General features: G+C 43.4%; 1 protein-coding gene across 7 annotated transcripts in view; it reads left to right on the forward strand.

Moving 5' to 3' along the window:
* The window catches only part of NRP1 (neuropilin 1), a 140,278-nt gene that overhangs the window by 109,237 nt on the left and 11,780 nt on the right, over positions 1-19,261 (forward strand). For 5 of the 7 annotated variants that reach the window (XM_027121761.1, XM_027121763.1, XM_027121762.1 and 2 more), the window contains exons 11-14: positions 3,652-3,796; positions 7,943-8,047; positions 12,105-12,164; positions 18,292-18,429. In XM_027121761.1, the coding sequence (XP_026977562.1) occupies positions 3,652-3,796; positions 7,943-8,047; positions 12,105-12,164; positions 18,292-18,429 (448 nt within the window). The remainder of the gene's footprint in view (positions 1-3,651; positions 3,797-7,942; positions 8,048-12,104; positions 12,165-18,291; positions 18,430-19,261) is intronic. The other 2 variants (XM_027121765.1, XM_027121766.1) reach the window with 1 other exon arrangement.

A 19,261-nucleotide genomic window follows, 5' to 3' on the forward strand; every position in this document is an offset into this window, starting at 1 on the left:
GCCATCATGAATAATGCTTATGTCTATTTCTTATACGTTGGAACCTTTCAAAAAGCAGTTGGCCCTTGAGGATCTAGTGAAAAAGAAATATTCCAACCTTCACCAGAACACGTAGCATGATTTTTTTTTTTTTTAACGCAACAGGTATTCTTTAGTGATTATGTTTTTCTAAGGCTCTTGGTTAAATATATGTGCATTTCCTGAGCACAGAACACCAACTAGGAAAGGACACCCTGAGTGTGCTGCATGGCCTAGAAACTGATTTCAGATTAAAATAAGGAAGAGCCCCCAGAAGTTCAGTTCTGCATGCAGAACTATATGTGGGTTCTGTATTCAACTGATGATACTTCTCACGCCTAGCACAATTGGCCTTTCGGTCCCAGTCTTTCCGTCCCTGCTTTGCCAAGGACCTACTCCTTTTATGAAAAGATTTTAGCTCATTAGAGGGAATGGGAGTGTGGGAATATGGCTTCATACAGTCACTGGGGCCAAAGGCTTTGCAGACAATAAACAAAGCCGGGCCACGCAGCCAGCTCCCACTCGGCCCAGATGTGGAGGCTCTGCAGAGACTGTCCCTACGGCTGCACTCCGCACCAGTGGGCGGGCCACCAAGAGGGATGATGCTGTTGGAAATGTAAGAATTCCTCTCCCATCTCATCCCCAGTTAACTTGTGGTTTCTAAAACATTTCCAGTGTCGTGGGTTTTTTTTAATCTATGTGCAGCTACTCTCTTGCTTGTGTCCATTTCATTTTCCCCTTTTATGTCTACCCCTCTTGTTTTGGTAGAAGAAAAAGTAAAATAAACATCAGAAACTGGAGTTCCCCTAAGAGGCGATCTTTTCTGAGGAGTTGTGAGCCCTGTGGCTTTAGCACCAAGTGTGAATATGCTGCAAATCAACAACTTCCCGGAGCCACTGTCGCATGGCAGTGTGAGCTGTTGTGACACTTTCTTCAACATTCGGTTTCTAAGAGGGAAAGGAGACAAATTGCCATAGGCTCTGGATGGGATGCGTCTTATGCTTCCTGGCCTTTAGTATCCAATCCACTCGTCTGCGATCAAGTCTAAAGCTATCACTCCCTTTGTAGGACATCGCATATAGCATTCACAAGAAGCCAGCACACAGCTTTCAATTTTAACGAAAAACTCCATTCAAGATTGGTTGAATGTGTTAGATTTTTTTCCTAAAACATTTCATCCATCATTATCATGTTCTTATGTATTTAAACCATAAAAGTTTCTAAATTGTTTACATGGCATCTGGTCTCTGATTCCTAACATGTCCTTCCCCTGGAATAAAATCTTCAAGATGAAAAAGGAAACTGGTTAAACCTTCCATTTAGGAGCAGTATTTATTTCTAAATTGCACAAAGATAGTTAAAACATACTATATTTTAACTTGCAAATGAAGATTACCTGCTTAGGATGCCAAGTACCTTTTACATACGGTAAAGGGAGCACACTGTTTTGTGTTCTAAAACAGCACTTTGATGGATTTAAAATCCTCTACGCCCTCACCTTACTTCCTACCCTTAAATAGTGCATGATGGACAAGGGACCCCAGAGTCTTTGAATCAACTAGACTTTTCAGGGGCAAATAGATCTAAATACTCCAAGCCTTCTTCTTCTAAAGCATGATTAGTGAAAGGACACAAAGACATTTTGTAAACAATCCTATGTTAGCAAACTTAGCCCAATTCCATACGGCCCTTCCTTGCTAATATTCTGCCCAGTTCATCACTGACAACGTTTATAATGTATTTACATTGTGCTAATTCTTTGCTCAAGGTAAAAGTAGGAGATAAAGCCTGGGACTCTGTAGATATAAGTGCTTTTCTCCTGAGAATGTTGGAGCTATGTTAACGTACACAGAACTTGCATGTGTAGTAATACTATTTTTACTATAATTAGTATCTTACTGAGAACACTTCATTGGGCCTGACGTTATACGTCAGATTCTCCATTAATGGCAGCAACTGCAGTTCTGTCAAGAATGCAGAGGCCCCCAGTAGTGAATTTACTCTTGAAAATGATAAAAGGAAACTTTAATTGAGAGAGGTGGGTCTGTATTAGCCCTGTGCTTCTAGATTCCTGGAAGATTTTCTGAGTTGGAAAAGGTCAATTAATTTACTTCTAGAACTCAGAAAAAACCTCTAGTTATGTCACAACCTTCCCAATCTAGCTTCTCTTACTTGTGTCACCCATTTGGCCTAGATATTTCCACCACCGAATGATGGCATCTTTGGCTGGTTTGTGATGTTTTGACCCAGGTATTGGGCAGGGTTCCCACTCCTGTTGGATATGGCCACCCACTCAATATGATCTACCAGATTTGGAAGCCCAAATCATAATCCGTTGAAAGAAAAAGCAATGAAACTGAATGTGTGGCCATGGGAATAGACCTCAGTGTCCTAGACTTCAGTGTTGTCATCTATTAAAATGAGGAAATCAGACTAGATTGTTTCTAAGGGCAGTGTGGTGAAGGACGCCAGATAAGACTGGTAGGTCTGAATCCCAAGGTCATGGCAAATTACTTGACCCCTCTGTGCCTTGCCTGTAAAAGAAGGGCAATAATAGAACCTACCTCTTGGAGTTGTCTTGAGGATTAACTGAGTGAATACATTTTAAGCACATGGAACAATGCCTTGCACGAGTAAACATCACATGATGCTTGATATATAAAAGGATACTCCCAGTGATAAGGCAGTTTGATTTTTCTAATCCCCTCCCCTCTTGCCATTCTGGACAGAGTTAGGAATGATGTTGGGAGAAGAGGATACAGAGAGGCTTATCCATTTCTTAAAAGAGAAAACAAACCTAGCCATTGCTCTATTTTCTTATGATTCCACTCAAGGATTTTGACCTTCCTGTCACTGTAAAAAGGAAAACAGAATAATCCAGTGGCAGCAGGGCAATAACGGCCGGGCTCCTGAACGTGTCACAGTGATGTCGAGTTAGGAATGCTCTTCACCAAGAGGTGCCAACTCACTGCAGTGCAACCAGGCATCAGAACATCGCTTAGCGGTCAGGACCCTGTCACTTTCCTGAGATGAGAAAGTCTTTTATCTACAAATGCCTCCAGCTGGTGGTACTGCTTAAGCCAACAGCAGTTCCAATGGATTGGAATAACCCAAGTTCTTGGTTACAGAGAGCTTGAAGTACGTGAAATTTACTATCTCCTCCTCCAGGAATGGAATTCCTCGCTCTTCTAGAGGACGGAGTTTTAGCAAAACCAGGACCCATTCATTTAAGAGAACGTGACAGGAGTCGTTATTGGAAATGTGGTGTCTGTTACAAGCTCTGAAAAACGGCAGGCCCCCTTCCTGAGTTTTCTTCCTCCACTTTTTCAAGGAAGTGGTAAAAGTGTCACTTCTCCCAGGCACATCAGACTGTCATTTAAAAATGTGTCTCATTAAATCCTCAGCTTCTGGTCTAGCCTCAGTGTATCCTCCAGAGTTTCTAAGAAACGACATCTGTCACTTCTTAGAGAAGGTTTGATTGTTTTTTCCCTCCTCATTTAGGAAAGGAATGTCAGCCGTTTACGAAGTAGTAGAATGAGGCCCATTTCTCTGCCCTGCTAAGAGTCGTAAAGGAAGGACTTTTCTGCTGAAAGGGAGGTTTTGTTAATACCTGGTGTTCTTCATACTTCACAGTCTTTTGAAGGCAACAACAACTATGACACACCTGAGCTACGGACATTTCCACCCCTTTCCACGCGATTCATCAGGATCTACCCCGAGAGAGCCACTCACGGTGGACTAGGGCTACGGATGGAGCTGCTGGGCTGTGAGGTGGAAGGTAAGCACGATTTCCAGAGCCCCCCCTGGTTCCTCAGATGTTTTATTTCCTTCATCATGCACTTATGCCCCTGACGGTGCTGCTGCAGATTGCCCCATTTCTCCTGGGCGATCCTGTGTCTCTTGTGCCTGCTGGTCCGTCATCACCTGGCGCCCTGCACGACTTATTCAGCAAATACGCTACTGACCCTCATTTCTCCGTTTCAACAGGAAGACTTGTAGACAAGCAGCCTTCTCCTGTCCCTAAGTGCACACTGCATCATTCCCAGATCTTCCCCTAGTCCTTTGTCTACCCCCTTGGGATTAGTTTATCTTCTCATTTGACAATGTTTACTGAGTACAAGTTCTTTCCCAGACACAAAGGAGGCACCGGGAACACAAAGGTCTATAGGACGTGGACCTTACACTCAAGTAGTTCAGCATGGATGGAGGTGGTAGACCAACACACCAGCACTTGCTGCCCCTGGGCTTTGCCCCTAGAAACCGTGCCCATCCTTCAGGACTTGGCCCCGTGCCCTGTCTTCCATAACAGTGCCTTCACATCCTAATTTTTTGTAGGTTGTTTCCATAACGCTCCTCAGATTCTGTGGGGTTGTCTTCTTTGACTTTTTTTTGAAAATGATGTATTGTGAAATTCACATAACATAAAATCCTCCATTTTGTTTTTTTAATTATTTTATTTTTATTTTATTTATTTATTTATTTATTTTTTCCGGTACGAGGGCCTCTCACTGCTGTGGCCTCTCCCACTGCGGAGCACAGGCTCCGGACGCGCAGGCTCAGCGGCCATGGCTCACGGGCCCAGCCACTCCGCGGCACGTGGGATCCTCCCGAACCAGGGCACGAACCCGCGTCCCCTGCATCGGCAGGCGGACTCTCAACCACTGCGCCACCCGGGAAGCCTTTAATTATTTTATTTTATTCTGTTGTTGTTGTTGTATTTTGGCCGCACCTCGTGGCATGTAGGATGGTCCCTGACCAGGGATCAAACCCAGGCCCCCGCAGTGAAAGCTCCGAATCCTAACCACTAGGCCACCAGGGAATTCCCTAAAATCCACCACTTTAAAGTAAACAATTCAGTGGCATTTAGTACGTTGACAATTATTTATGCAACCAACACCTCTATCTAGTTCCAAAACGTTTCCATCGCTCCGAAGTGAAACCCCCTACCCATTAAGCAGTCCCCCTCCCTCTCCCTCCCTCAACCCCGGTGACCACAGATTCCATGACCTTCTCAGTGTTGTTCAGAGGTCCGTGTCTGGTCCAAGTTGGCATCTGCAGTGTTGACTACCATCACATACTAGCAGGAAGCAGCATTTGACAGGCTGAAACATCAAGACATTATCTTGAATGAATTTTTGTTGGTTTTTTGTTTTGTTTTGTTTTGGCTTTGTTTGGGGGTTTTTTTGGCCAGGCTGCGAGGCTTTAGGGATCTTAGTTCCCCGACCAGGGATTGAATCCGCACCCCCTGCAGTGGAAGCACAGAGCCCTAACCATTAAACCACCAGGGAAGTCCCCTGCCTGAATTTCTTAGGCTGCTGCAGAGAAACAAAACTTTACATGAGATAATATATATAATGTACAGTGAGGTCTGTTTAAAGATAGACTTAGGTTATCATAGGAAGGTCATATCAAGGACAAATTCACTTCTCACACTGACCTCAGAACCGCACTCTCCTCTGCATTTTTTCACATAATGAATGAGATGCATGTTTGAAAAAATATGATGGTTGCGTAGTGTACTATTTAATGCTTTTGTGCCTTGGAATTCCCATCTGCCTTCAATTTGGGCATAAACGAGTAACCTTATACCAACTTTTTCATCCCCAGAAAGGTCTTTCTTTAGGTTAGTGCAAAGAATGGCTATTGTTGGTACCCAGATGTTAATCCGTTGAGCATATGCTCAGAGTTGTTTGGAAGGATGCCTCTTAAATATCACCTTCTTGGGATTTCATAATTATTTGTGTTTTAAGCTACCCAAATATAATTACATTCCTGAGCACATTAAATATCATAAAACATTTCTTACACACTAAAGAATCTTAAGCTATAAATCACCATCCTAGTGAATAATTCATAGCTGCTTTCCTATGTGTTTATTGAAAAGCAGGCCATTATCTCCGATTCTTTATTAGGTAGTTGTTTCCATATCTGTAGTTATGTCCCAGGACCTCTGAATCATCTAGTCACTGTCAACACAGACCAGGAATGACCATGTGCCAGGACTTTGGCAAAGATGCCAAGAAAAAGAAGGGCTGGGCAGACTGAACCACCTGCAGACACATTCGTTCAGTGTGCTGAGCAATGTGGTTGCCTGGAAAAGGGCGTCTGCTGCTCTGATGCAGGACTTTAGCCCCGATTCTGGGAAGCGACATTGATTTAGAAGGTGGAATGAATGGATGGTTGAAAAGACTGAGCCTGGTGGCAGTTTGCCAGTGTCAACTCTGTGGTGAGGTAGCAATGGTGGTGAAGGGGTTTGCTGCAGATGTTTGCAGGCACTCACCGAGGTGGGGAAGTTGCCCCGAGCCACACGAGGAGCCAGCACCCAGGGAAAGTGTTGTCAAAGCTGTTTAACACAGTTGGTGAAAGGGAGTGTTTTTCTTCTCCCTTAAAACGATTAACAGGCCCTTATTAAATACAGACTTTGTACCTTGTGCTACAGGAGATACCCAAAGATAGAGAAAGAGGGTGATGTGCAGCCCAGCCATCTCGGAGTCTCCATCTTATTTGGGGCTAGCACTTATGTTTAAGAAACAGTTAGAGAACCACAGAAGATAAAAGATTTTCAAGTAGTAAAATTGGGACATCACTTTTTACTTTTTTCAATTTAATCCCCGTACTACCCTGGTCCGCTTCCAGTGCAAAACAACTCCTTTTTTAAATACCATAAGGAATGTGGAAAAACCAGCAAGATGAATAGAGAGTTTGAAAGTGGCACGTTACCAAGAGCAAAGGCAGCTTAGCAAAGGCAAGCATCTGGATTGCCAAAGAGGATTCTATTGATTCAGTGTTAACAATAAGCAGAACCCAGAATACGTGTGTATGCATTTTACAGAGTCTGGTTTGTACCCCTAAACGGTGTGAACATTACCTGTACGTGGCGATTTCCTAATTATTATTGGTGTGTGTTTGGGGCAGTTGAGGAAGTTGAAACTAGCTATGTTTCTACATTTATTATAACTCTGCTCAGGCCTTTAGCACAATAACAAACAGGGTCAAATTTTTATTGAGAAAGCAGCAGTTACCAGCACATTCCAATTGGCCAGAAGCTGTTAGAGAACAGGCCCCCACTCCCAGCATCTTGTCTGGTTTTCAGACATCAAGAGAACTGTCCATTATCTCAAGTCATGTAAAGTGAAATGTAATGCCGAAAACTGTAAGATATTAAACAGATTGCAAAAATGAGTAACAGGCTGGAAAAGAAAAATAGACAGAACTAAATTTAAAGAACTTCAAAAGCAGTCTTTGATTAATGTTGGCTACTTTTCAACTACAAACTCAAAGCTATGGGAATACCTGCCAGCAGTGGAATGTAGTCCTCTGGGAGTTAAGGTAAAATGACCCCAGGGAACTCCCAGACACCTGCCTGGGCTCACAATCTTGAGAAGCTTACTTAGAGGGAAATGGAGTTGCTCTTTAAAAAATAAAGAAGTAAAGAACAATATTGTACTAAAAATGAATGCTGAGACTCCCTTTTGGGGAAAATTTTACAAGATAAACTTAGTAAATACCAAGAATATAAAAGAATTCTTGACAAGTGAGTCCTCTAGCACCTTGAAAATGAAAGGAAAAACAGTTCAAGCCAAATCTCTATCATCAAAGTTCCCAACTTCAGGGTCATGAATAAATAACCAGTGAGAATACAAGAACTTTTCAGAAAAAGGATGTGTATGTAGATAACAATGTATAAAATGCTAAGGCAGCCAATTCTACGAAGGAGATACAGATCAAGTACCAAAACAAAGCAGTCCCCAATGCATTCTGCAAAATCTGAGTATATTTCGCTCCTGAAAGAGAGGCAAACCACGCTCCCGGTCTTCTAACCACAGATTAGAGTTTTCTGCAAAAGCATTAGCAGGATCAACAGCCAGGGGCTGGAGAATACATTTCAGAGGTGTGAGAAAATAATCTTTGGATCTTGTTTCAGCACCTACAGCTGGACCGACCACTCCCAATGGGAACCTGGTGGATGAATGTGATGACGACCAGGCCAACTGCCACAGCGGAACAGGTGATGACTTCCAGCTCACAGGTGCAGAAACCATCTTCATCCCATTGCTGTACCATCTCAGTTCATGTTGTAGTCGAGACCCGCTAATTAACGTCTGTTTGTGTTTGCGGAAATCCTCACGGCGGCGGCAGGCGGGAGGAAGCCTTGCCAAAACACGTGCATCTTCATTTCCTCATGTTGTCATGTAAACAAATTGTCCTTCACAGCCACAGCCATTCGAGCGATAATGTTAGCCATTTTCAGAGCCAAAGGCTAGGATTGTCTTCATTGGATAAGAATTCCTCCATGGCTAAATGGAACATAAACTGATTCTCATCTTTGACCTTCCACCCCCTTCCGAGATAACATGTGCACCACCCGTACATAACCACACGCTGGAGAACGTTTCTTTTCAGTTTCTAACCGGGATCAAATTTTTTGAGTGGATCCTTTAACCAACTAATTAATGAAATCAAGCTTATATTTGAAATGCAGCTTTGAAGCTAGGATTTTGCGAATCATTTTACATTAGAATTTACAAGGGCAGAATTTGTTGTCATTTGACATCACCACTAGCGGATATATCAGGGATGGTGTGTGCCACGTGCCTCACCAACTTATTTAGAGGATTACTCCATGATATTCTAAAACTCTAAAAACTAGAAAGTGACCTTCTCTTCTACTTGGACTGGCAGAGGAAACATTAAGCAAGTGGGGAAATGGGAGGCCACCATTTGGAAACTGGCCAAAGCACTAGAATTATCACCCTATTGCTGCCAAAGGTACCGTGCGGCCTTTACTGCTACCCAGATCAAAACACAGTTTCTTACAGCATCTGACTCTCATTTTACATTAAACACGAGCCCGTGGATGCAGGTCTGTATTTTTACCCAAAAGGGATTCAGGAGAGCCCACGTAATTCATTTTCATGGGCGAAACTGAAGGCGTTACCATGTAACTCCACAACAGTGCCACGTTATTAGCTAACGCATTAATGTAAAATGTGGAAGGAAATGTCCCAGATTTCCAATTACTTCAAAAGCTCTCTTCTGAAGGAGGAAGACTGCTCTGCACCCTGAGATGGAATAAGGGGTAAAATCTAGCTCAGAAGTTTAGTACCATGAACTGAGTTTACATTTAAATCCTACCTCCTAAGGTTCTCTGCCTCCAAATTTCCAGGATAATTGCTTACAGTCGAATGGCCAATAAATGTCACGTGGCTATGGGCTTTTGAAAACAAATCTTGTATATAAGTAGTTGCAAGCCACAAAAATTACTCTAATTAATGCAGAGGGCTTTTCTTTGTAAGATGTCAAGCTCCAGCTAAAAAGCTTATACGGCTGATGTTAAAACAGAGTACCAGTCTGGTGAAACAGGTCCTGCAGAACCTTCCCAAGGTCGCCTGTGAACACTCTGCAAACCTCAGGCTTTTTGCAAACCCGGTCACACGTCCCATCCGTAGTGAAAATCCTCATATAAAGGAACGTCTGCAGTCATCAGAGACTCCCCTGTTCAATTACCCTCTTGAGGAGAGGTTCTTTCCTTTATAAACCCTAAAGTGGTCAGTTAATATTGATTAGAGACAAAGCCTCAGATTTATTCCTTGTGTCAGAACAACCAACCTTCTCATTTGTGCATTGGCTCATGACTGAATCAATTGAAACCTAAGCCTTTGAATGAAATAGGGTGAGTCTGTTAGCCTGGAGCAAATTGTGTATGGCCCCGAGTTGCAAACCACAGAAAATGGGTCATTTTGACTGGAAACACTGACAGTCCTTTATAAGTACAAGGCGATAGTTTATCTACAGCATTTAAAATCATTTACTGGGTAGATAGAAAAAAATCCATTCTAGTTTTTTGGTTTTTTTTTTTTTACATATTACCCTGGCGAAAAGTCATTTTCTCAGGCCAGCACGTTTGTTTCAATAATTTGATCTATACGTGCATATATTAAGAACTTCCGGGGGTGCTGCTAAGGCTCACCCTATTGCCCCAACAAGAAGAGGTGATCTAAGAAGACATCCTCATGCTTTGTATTCATTTACTGCATGACGGCCCATTGGTCCTTTTTTAAAAGCTTATTTTGCTCTATGAAGCTCTGTGTTAGTCTTTTCTGAAGAAGGGCGGGCTGACATTTGCCGGTGTTTGCAAGCAGCCCAGCCTGCCCCTACCTAACCCACTATCTTTTCACAGGTGAGCATCTCACCTCCTGGGCTCACACACAAGTCTGTACCCTCCTTGCTCTTTCTGTCACAGCTGCAAACTTTGAACGTTCAGTGTCCAAAACCAAACGAAAAGTATTCTCCCTTTCACCCTGCTGGTTGGCAGCATGGAAATTGGGATCAATGCTCTCTTAAGGTTCGGTTCCTTAACAGAGATGATGTCACTTTAATGTCTTCTCCTGGGGGGTGGCCTATTTGAATATAGGGGGAAATAAGTATTTAGCAAAATGCTCATTACCTATAAACAACACTGAATTCCAGGTGAACTGTACCAAATGCATGGAAATGAGGAGAGGTTTTGCTCTCCCTTGCTTGCTTGTCAGGGTGAAAATTCACCCTTGAAGTTACTCATTTGCACATGCCTTTGATGTCATTAGATAATACAGTTGGCTTCAAAGGCACCAGGAGGCCAAATTTCACATTGGATCTGTGTGTCCCCAACAGCGGAATTTGGCTCCCAACCTCTAACACAACTGACAGTGCATATCTGTTTTTAAAAGTGAAGTTTCACCTTGAGTCTTTCTCCTTTAAGACCACTGGGAACGGAATGCTAATGCGTCTGGCCTCCCTCCAATTCTGCCATTATAGATTCACCTTCTTAACCCATAATATATGTAATGGCTTCTCCTAGCGCCTGCCTCATTGAGGCCGTGCACACGTGAGACCACTTATCCAGCATATTTACTGGGCCAGCAGGGGTACCACAACTTGGTGCAACAGTGGACTAGCTCAGAAATCTTGAGGCCATTTCAAGAGCTCAGCTTTACGGCTCTCTGATTCATGATCCGGGTGATTTCTCACCCATGGGAGCTGCAGGATAGGACTAGGCCTCGGCCAGAATAGAGATGACTAGAGTCTCTATTGAATGACACTACTGGAAGGTGTACAATGGCACCTCAGAGCCACCTCCAAACTTTCCACGATGGGCATGAGCCCCCCATGCCCTTACCCTGAGTCTGCCCAGGACTTTATCTCTCGGGAAAGCAAATAGATGCTCTCGACCATGATCTGCAAGGCAGGCACACATATGGAGAAATGGCTTTCGCAAGCACCAAAGTAATAAACAGCAAACCAGTTTTTCAAGAAGCGTTCAGGTGATGCTTGTGGGTTGGGCAACTTGAAGAACGGGACTTTAAAACAGAAGTCTCATGACGAAGGGCGGAAAATGGCTGAGCTAAGATACCCAAGCTAAGAGGGTAAATCTAAGTTTCCACTGGTCCCCAGACCACGGATTCCAAGTCGAACCGGGCTGACTGAAGTTGATGGCATTCAGGGTGTTGTTTGTGCAGCCTTCCAGCTCCTCGGGACTGTGAAGAAATGTGTCCCTCCGCCCCTTCCCCTTTTCCTGCAGCTTCTCCGAACTGCATACTGGGCGGAATTATTTGTCCTTGGGAAAAACAAACAACCGCAGCCGCAAAAGAAAGGAGGAATTACTGCCATCTGCTTTAAAACTTCAGTTTTTAAAATAGATTGTGGGGACCAGCCTTGCAACTCCCCCCAAGACACACATCTGAAACCTTGGGAAACTATTTGAAGCTTAGAGGTCTAGGTCAAGTTTAATACTTAAGTCACTAAGGACCTTGGGCGGCCTTTGCTTTTCACTCTTGCAATTGTGAGCGTCGTCGATTAGTCTGGGAGTCAGGGAATGCCCTTGGAAGGAAGTCTGGAACTCTCCATACTGCCTAGATGCTTTATGAATAAATGTATTGTGGTGAACAAAATTTAAGACATTTGCTGTAGCTGGAATTAAAGGAAGAATTAGCTGAGGGAACTGCTAGCCTCTAACAGATGTATGTAAGCATACAGCATTCTCTACTACATATTACCTACAATGCTGCCTTTTTCTCATCTCATATGTTACTGTTTCTGTGTTTCAGGTGGTACCACTGTGCTGACCACAGAAAAGCCAACCGTGATAGACAGCACTATACAATCAGGTATCAAATACCAAAGAGAAAATGTGGTAGATTTCACATATGCCTGTTCTTTCCCACAAAATAGCACATCGCTACGGTTCTCAGTTTCCGTTTCCCTCAAAGTCCTAGCAGAGATGCCACCAGCATCTGGTCCCCAAGCATGAGCCATAAACACTGCTTTCCTTTCATCCACATGTATATGCAGCAGGGAGCAACATTTCCTTCCCCATCAGTCATTGCCAAATGGTGACAGTCCCCGCTCTCAGCGGAAGGAACCGAGGAACATACTGTGTTTAAACGCAGCACGTCTAGGACACGGACTGTGTTTGCAAACTCAGGAGAAGGAAGCCTCCCAGGCAGCAGCCTGACTATTTCTTTTCATCGCCACTCAGCAAATCGGAGACGGGCGAAGTTTGTCAGTTTGGTCTGCCACAGAGTGGGCAGGTTTACAGCCGCATTTCCAGTGGGTGCGCCGCGAGATGGGGTGCAGGAAGCCAGGGCTAGCAGTGCGCCCGGAGAGGAGCGCCCTCGGGAAGGGCACCTCTGCATCCTTGTATTAATAGAGGCCCTGTGATGACTTGTAGAGCCTCTGGTTTGCTGTTGATCAGGGCCCAGCCACAGGGGTAAGGTGGTCTCCCCCTCACTCTCTTTTGTATTCTGTTAGTATTTTTTGAAAATCTTCCCCACAGACACACACCAGGGGAAACTGTCCGTATAAGCAATCAGAAGTTTTACATACTTTAAAGTTAATCATTAGAGTGAGGTGAACAGGTCAGCTCACCAGCTTCTCCCATTTCCTCTACTGAAGCCCGCAGCCTTGGCCTCCACGGTCACTTCTTAATGGGGCATGTGGTGTGCATCACTGTTTCCTCAACAGCAGACCCTCCGCAGCCAGCAGAAAACAGAAAGGACTGCTCTGATTAGCATGCTTCCTTAAAGGGTGCTGTCACTCTTGACCCAATTAACCAGCAAAACAAACTTCCCTTTAGCTGAACTTAACCCCAGGTTTCCCCATGGTGGGCTCAGGGTGACAGACTCCCTGCTACCACTCAGCTCAGACACCCCCAAATACCGAAGATGAAACTGAAGAATAGTGTTCAGCTAAATTCCAACAGCCAGCTGGGAGTCCCATCCACACCTTTTCAGGTTATAAAACGTAGCCTTGGGGGATTGGCTGGCTGCCCCTGCCTCCTGGATGGGGCTCTTGCTCTCTTCCCATCTTCCCTGATAGGAAATTCCTGGTTTCCCACTCAGCCCCATCAGGGCGGTTTTTATGGGGTAACTTCCTTGCAGGTTCTTTATGACCCTCTGTCACAGGGAAGAGGGGTAAGGTGAACAAGTGACGTTCTAATAATGTAACAAACATTTTAACTGTCTCTCTAGTTTTTCCTCTTGTCAGAGAGTTAATTACAATCACTAGGAAGTTGCCAGCTAGCTTGTTAGATCTCATCTCTTTTCCTCCCTGTCCAAAGAACTAGGGGTCATCAAAAAACCAAACATGAACAGCAGCCTTGGAGAAAATGGAAAGGTACGTCAGATCCCCAAATGGGATGACTCTCCCTCAGTGCTGGAAGTCTTTGTTATCAGACCAGGAATGGCTCTGTGAACTTTTGATTTGTGCATGAACTCAAGGCCTTTGTCTTGATAGCTTCACAGAGGAGATCCAGAGCAGACAGTCCTCTCATAGGGTCTCCTGTGGTCAGAGGGCAGAGGTACAAATCGTGAACCGGTAAGACCCCTTGCTACCACCACCTGAACAAGTTCACGTCAAACTGTTACCGAGTTCAAGCTCATACTGCTCACCCCACGGCAGGTCAATAAATAGAGAGACGAAGTATTGGGACAAGGAATAGCAACTTTATTCAGAAAGCCAGCAGACCGAGAAGATGGTGGACTAGTGTCCCAAAGAACCATCTTACCCGAGTTAGGATTCAAGCTTCTTTTAGACTGAAAGGGGAGGGGATGTGACTAGTTGTTGTAAACTTCTTAGTGCTGGAATCCTTTGTTCTTGGCAGCTGTTCGTGGACGTGCGGTCACAATGTTCCTATAAACCTCCAACAAGACAATTGTTATTTTATATTCTGCAACTTTTTGTTTCTATATGAATGGAAAAGTGTAATACCTTTAAAGGTCAGCCTTGAGAATGGGCTTTCCTGTGTATTTCAGGCTATAGGCAACATTCTTTTACAAAAGTGCAGAGCCAACAAGACTAAGCACCCGCAAGAGAGCACAGGGTTAGAGCTAAAGGAATAGATCCAATATGCAGTCAGGTCTGTTCTTTTTTTTTAATAATATGGTTGTGTTCTTTTTTTTTTAAATGTATTCATTTGTTTGTTTGTTTGTTTTTGGCTATGTTGGGTCTTCGTTGTTGTGCACAGGCTTTCTCTAGTTGCGGTGAGCGGGGGCTTCACTTCATTGCGATGTGCAGGCTTCTCATTGCGGTGGCTTCTGTTGCAGAGCACAGGATCTAGGCACTCGGGCTTCAGTAGTTGTGCCACGTGGGCTCAGTAGTTCTGGCTCGCAGGCTCAGTAGTTGTGGCGCACAGGCTTAGTTGCTCCACGGCATGTGGGATCTTCCCAGACCAGGGCTCGAACCCATGTCCCCTGCATTGGCAGGCGGATTCTTAACCACTGCGCCACCAGGGAAGTCCCCAAGGTTTGTTCTTTTCTGTTACAGGACCACAGGGCTTATTGATGGGGTTGTCTGTTCTACAGTCAGCCCAGAGTCCTTTACAACTTGCCTTGGTTTCCTGTTTTCCCATTGTCTGAGTCATGAATCTGGCTCTCTAGATCTTCGTTTATGTATAGTGAACTGTCTGAGCTTCTTTGAGGAGTTCCGTTCATTGTCACCTCCTGGCTAAGCCAATGCTCAGAGATCAGGTCTAACTGTGGTGTTCACCCCATGGTCAGATGAACCGACTGATACCTGGATCCCCACTGTCCTGCAGGCACCTTGACAAGCAGCAGCAAGTCAGACCCTAAACTTGCATCATCATCTGATTTTGCTGAAGCCACTAGAGATTCAAGCAGAGTCTGAAGTCTTCATGTTGAGGATTCTTCTCAATATAATACATTCACTGGGCATATAATATTCATATACTGTCTGGGTTGTAATCGGATGCATAAAAGCCTGTTTAAATGCTCTGCCAGGAACTGATGAGAAACCCTGCATTTTAAATCCAGCTCCCCCTGGTGAAGCCTCTTACCCTCCAGGGATCCCCAAATATCCACTAGAGCAGTTCAGAGTATGTTCATGACCCATGGTTGCGTTGACCCAGGCACCTCCACTTATTTCCACTGCAAGACCAGCCTATGAGTAAGCAAGCTTGCATACCCAATAGAAGTTTTGAAGACCAGATTTAAAAATTAAATCCTTGTACGTATATGGTGCTAACGACGATCTAACTCTGGGCAAACTGGGTTCACCAGGCGCAGCTGGTGCTGGCTCACAGGGGCTATAAATTTAAGTGCAGAATATTGTTTCCTGCTATTTTGAAGAGTCAAGGAGGGATTTAGCCAGATTATTCCCAATGAATTTAATGAGAATTGTGCAGCCACAGGGCCTGGGTAATATTTTGAAGATTGAAAGGTCACACGTACTTAGTCCTATATACACATTTCATTCGTCCATTTGCTTTTTTTCTCTTTCTTTCTCTGCCCTTTTCTCCTCTGCTCCTGTCCTTCTCTCTTCCTCTTTCTTTCTCTCTTTTTTTTTTTTTTTCCTTTCTGGAAATGTTTTTGTGTGTTGTGTGTGTTTAATAGCCTTTCTAGCCAGGCTTGAATCTTCAACATTGAACTATTCTGACTCCATACCCATCCCCCACAAAAGGTACTGATTAAAAAAAAAAACATTTATTTTAATTTAACAAGATTGCCGTAAATTATATGATCGGGACAAGCAGATAAAAGAGTAGTTAGAGCAGATAGCCATGTTAAATTCGTAGATTGGGAAGAACAGTGGAAGATAAAGGCTGACTTCCATTCACTGGAGCAGAAGTGCCTGAATTACTCCTTCAGGCAAAGCCATCCTCTGTCCTGGCCATGACAAAAATGCCCGAGTTCTTCTTATATTTTATGACATCACCAGAATAGTAATAGCCAAGTTACGGATAGTATGGTTTTCTGTAAATTATACAATAAATTTAATGTATTTACAAGGCAAATATAACCAGAAATGTGTATGCTGTAATGGCTTACTGCCCTTCTCTTTGTGCGTGTCTTATAAATAACATTTAAGTAGAGACCCCCAGAACCACACACATATTAACATTTTCCCATATTAACATTTTCTAACACGAGATTACACAACAGTACCTTTCGGGGCTGTGGGCGTTGACATCCAAGGTTGTTCAACCATTCTGTCACTGTTCAGCTGACCACTACTTCTGCAAAATTCAATCTTGCTGTACAGAAGCGGGGCAGATTTTGGAGAGGGTTTCTCATGCTTTAAGAAGCCCTATTTCATGGTTATGATGGACTAGGCATGAAATCTATCTCTCCAGTGACACTACCGCTGTGAAATACAGCCCTTTGCCCGAACTGAAAGCGCTCACGTTATACACATCACGTGACTTACTAGGTTTACTTTCCCAGCTGTCCCTGTGAATCCTTTGGCAGGTCACACTGTCATCGGATGGGAGAATCCATCCTGCTCAGTTTTGACAATGCGTGTGGTGCCTTCCTTCCAAATTTCACATTAGCATTTGAAAAGAGTTCCTTGGAAACTGAAAATGCGAAGTAACTCATTCTTATCTATTCAATAAACCTTTCCATTACAGTCCCTCCTGCCATTGTTGAAGTGGGGGAGGGGCAAGGGAGCCCAGACTCGGAGAAGAAAGCAAGATATTTGTGTTAAATGCTTAGACAAAGTTAAAGAAAAGATCCAAATGAGATAGGCTCTCAGCCTGACCCTAACACAGCATATAATACCATACTTCCCTTATTGTACAGAGAAGTTGTTTTGAGGCTTTATTTTTTAGATCAGTTGGCTAGCTGCCCTAGGCACCTTCCTCCTCGTCTCAATGCTGCCATCTTGTGGACACCTGAACTCAGTGAGAAGCAATAACCCTCATTAGAGAAACCAGCCCCTATTGTGTGCTTAATTTTATTGTATATTCGGGGGATGAGTGGACTGGCAGAAGACAAGAGAATTTTATCTTTAGGATTATTTTTTATTGTTAGCTCAAGTTTACCCCCCCAAAATTCCAAGCATCAAAGACTTCATTTTCCCCATTCTTAAAAAGTTAACCAATTTCCCAAAAAAAAAGGATTGAGTAAAAAAATAAGGCTATGGAGGTTTAAAAAAATCCCATAGCCAAAGAGCACCTTGTAGAACACACACATCATTCCTGAGAATCCCTTCATACTTTCCTTTTAGATTCCAAAGGAAGCATTTTGAACGTTACAAAATATACAAGTGGGTACCTATTCCAGTATGCTTTGTCTTTCCTTGACTTTACATTGAGGTTTTAAGTGGGGCAAACAATTTATAGGCAAATCTGAAAATTCACTAAAACAGCAGAGGCTTCCAGTTAAAATACCTGACCTGATATAAGGCACAGAAGTAAAAAATAATCTTATGCAATGCTTCAGAGATCTGCCGGTAAAAACCTGCAGCATGAGCTGGTGTGGTGAGAATACAAATAACCTCCAGGGTGAGATATTCAGCCAAGTCACGTTGCTAGACTTTTGAGGTTCATGGGTCAATCTCTAATTAAGATTCTTTTCATTGGTGGATATCAATTTATATGACTCATCCTCAAGAGCAGAGTATCTTTCATATTAAGTGTTGCGGAAATAGGGAGAATGCTAACATAATATACATGTAATATACATGCTTTGGAAAGTAACCTTCCTGGAAATTTTATGTAGCAATTTGACAGGCAGTCCATAATCTTTTTGAGCTGGATTAAAAAAAAAATTATTTTTAAATGTTACTAAATATGATGTTGTAAGCATTTGGACTTCTCCATGCATCTTTTGAGTTTCGTGGTAATCCTGGATTTTGTGGCTTTCCTGGAATTTTCAAACAGACATGAAGTTATGTAAATCATGCTTTCCATGAACGAATTAAGGACCTCTCTGACCTAAATGATTAAATGTGTCTTTCTCTGCTTGTCTCTGTTTTTTTCCTTTCCACCCACTGAAGAGTTTCCAACATATGGTTTTAACTGTGAGTTTGGCTGGGGTTCTCATAAGACGTTCTGTCACTGGGAGCATGACAATCACGTGCAACTCAGATGGAGTGTGTTGACCAGCAAGACGGGACCGATTCAGGATCACACAGGTAACGGAGGGTTCACTGTGGCCTCATTTCTTTGAATTAGAGAAAGTGTTACTGCGGAGGGTTGATGGGTCTCTGAGTTTAGGGAGTTTAGAAAATACTACAGAGCATTCACTTTTGCTTTTCTTTTCTGGAATTAACATCATGTCCTTCCCTAGTAGAGATTCCCTTAGGCCACTTTGTAGAGAATACTGATTAAATGTGGCAACTCATTGACCCCTCTGAAAAAAATAGCAAACTTGGCAAACCAGTGTGTGTGAATTAATACTTGTTTTCTACTTTTTCTGAACATTTTTCATGGGAAATTTCAAATGTATTCAAAAGTAGAAAAGAAATAGCAAAATGAACCCTCTCTGTACATAACCCAACTTCAACCACCATCAAATCCTACGAGTCTTATTTTATCTCTAGCATCCTGACTCTGGATTGGTTGGAAGCAAGTCCAAACACCACCATGGATGGTGTCATCTCAGTTATTTCGCAGCTGCAGAAACCATAAGTGAGCTTAACGCTTACTCCCTTGACCCATGAAGTGGAAATGGATTGGAGTAAGGGTAGAAATCTTGTTCTTTTGAGGAAGATTGTAAATGTAGCCCATTCCCTCTGAGCAGATAGAAACCTCGCCACACCTCAACCCACCTCACCTCCTGTCTTACTTTCCTTCTAAGATTAATTAGGGTTGGGGTACATAGGGAGCCGTCAGCCACTTTCCTCCTAGTCATTTTATCACCCAACTTGAAATATGGAGTAAAGAACCATCAGTGTCCTGCAGAAAAACGCACATGCATACACACACACACACACACACACACACACACACACACACACACACACA

The sequence above is a fragment of the Aethalodelphis obliquidens genome, unplaced genomic scaffold (genome assembly GCF_003676395.1).
Source record: "Aethalodelphis obliquidens isolate GAN/ISIS:26980383/991018 unplaced genomic scaffold, ASM367639v1 scaffold23, whole genome shotgun sequence".
In the NCBI taxonomy this organism is placed as follows: domain Eukaryota; kingdom Metazoa; phylum Chordata; class Mammalia; order Artiodactyla; family Delphinidae; genus Aethalodelphis; species Aethalodelphis obliquidens.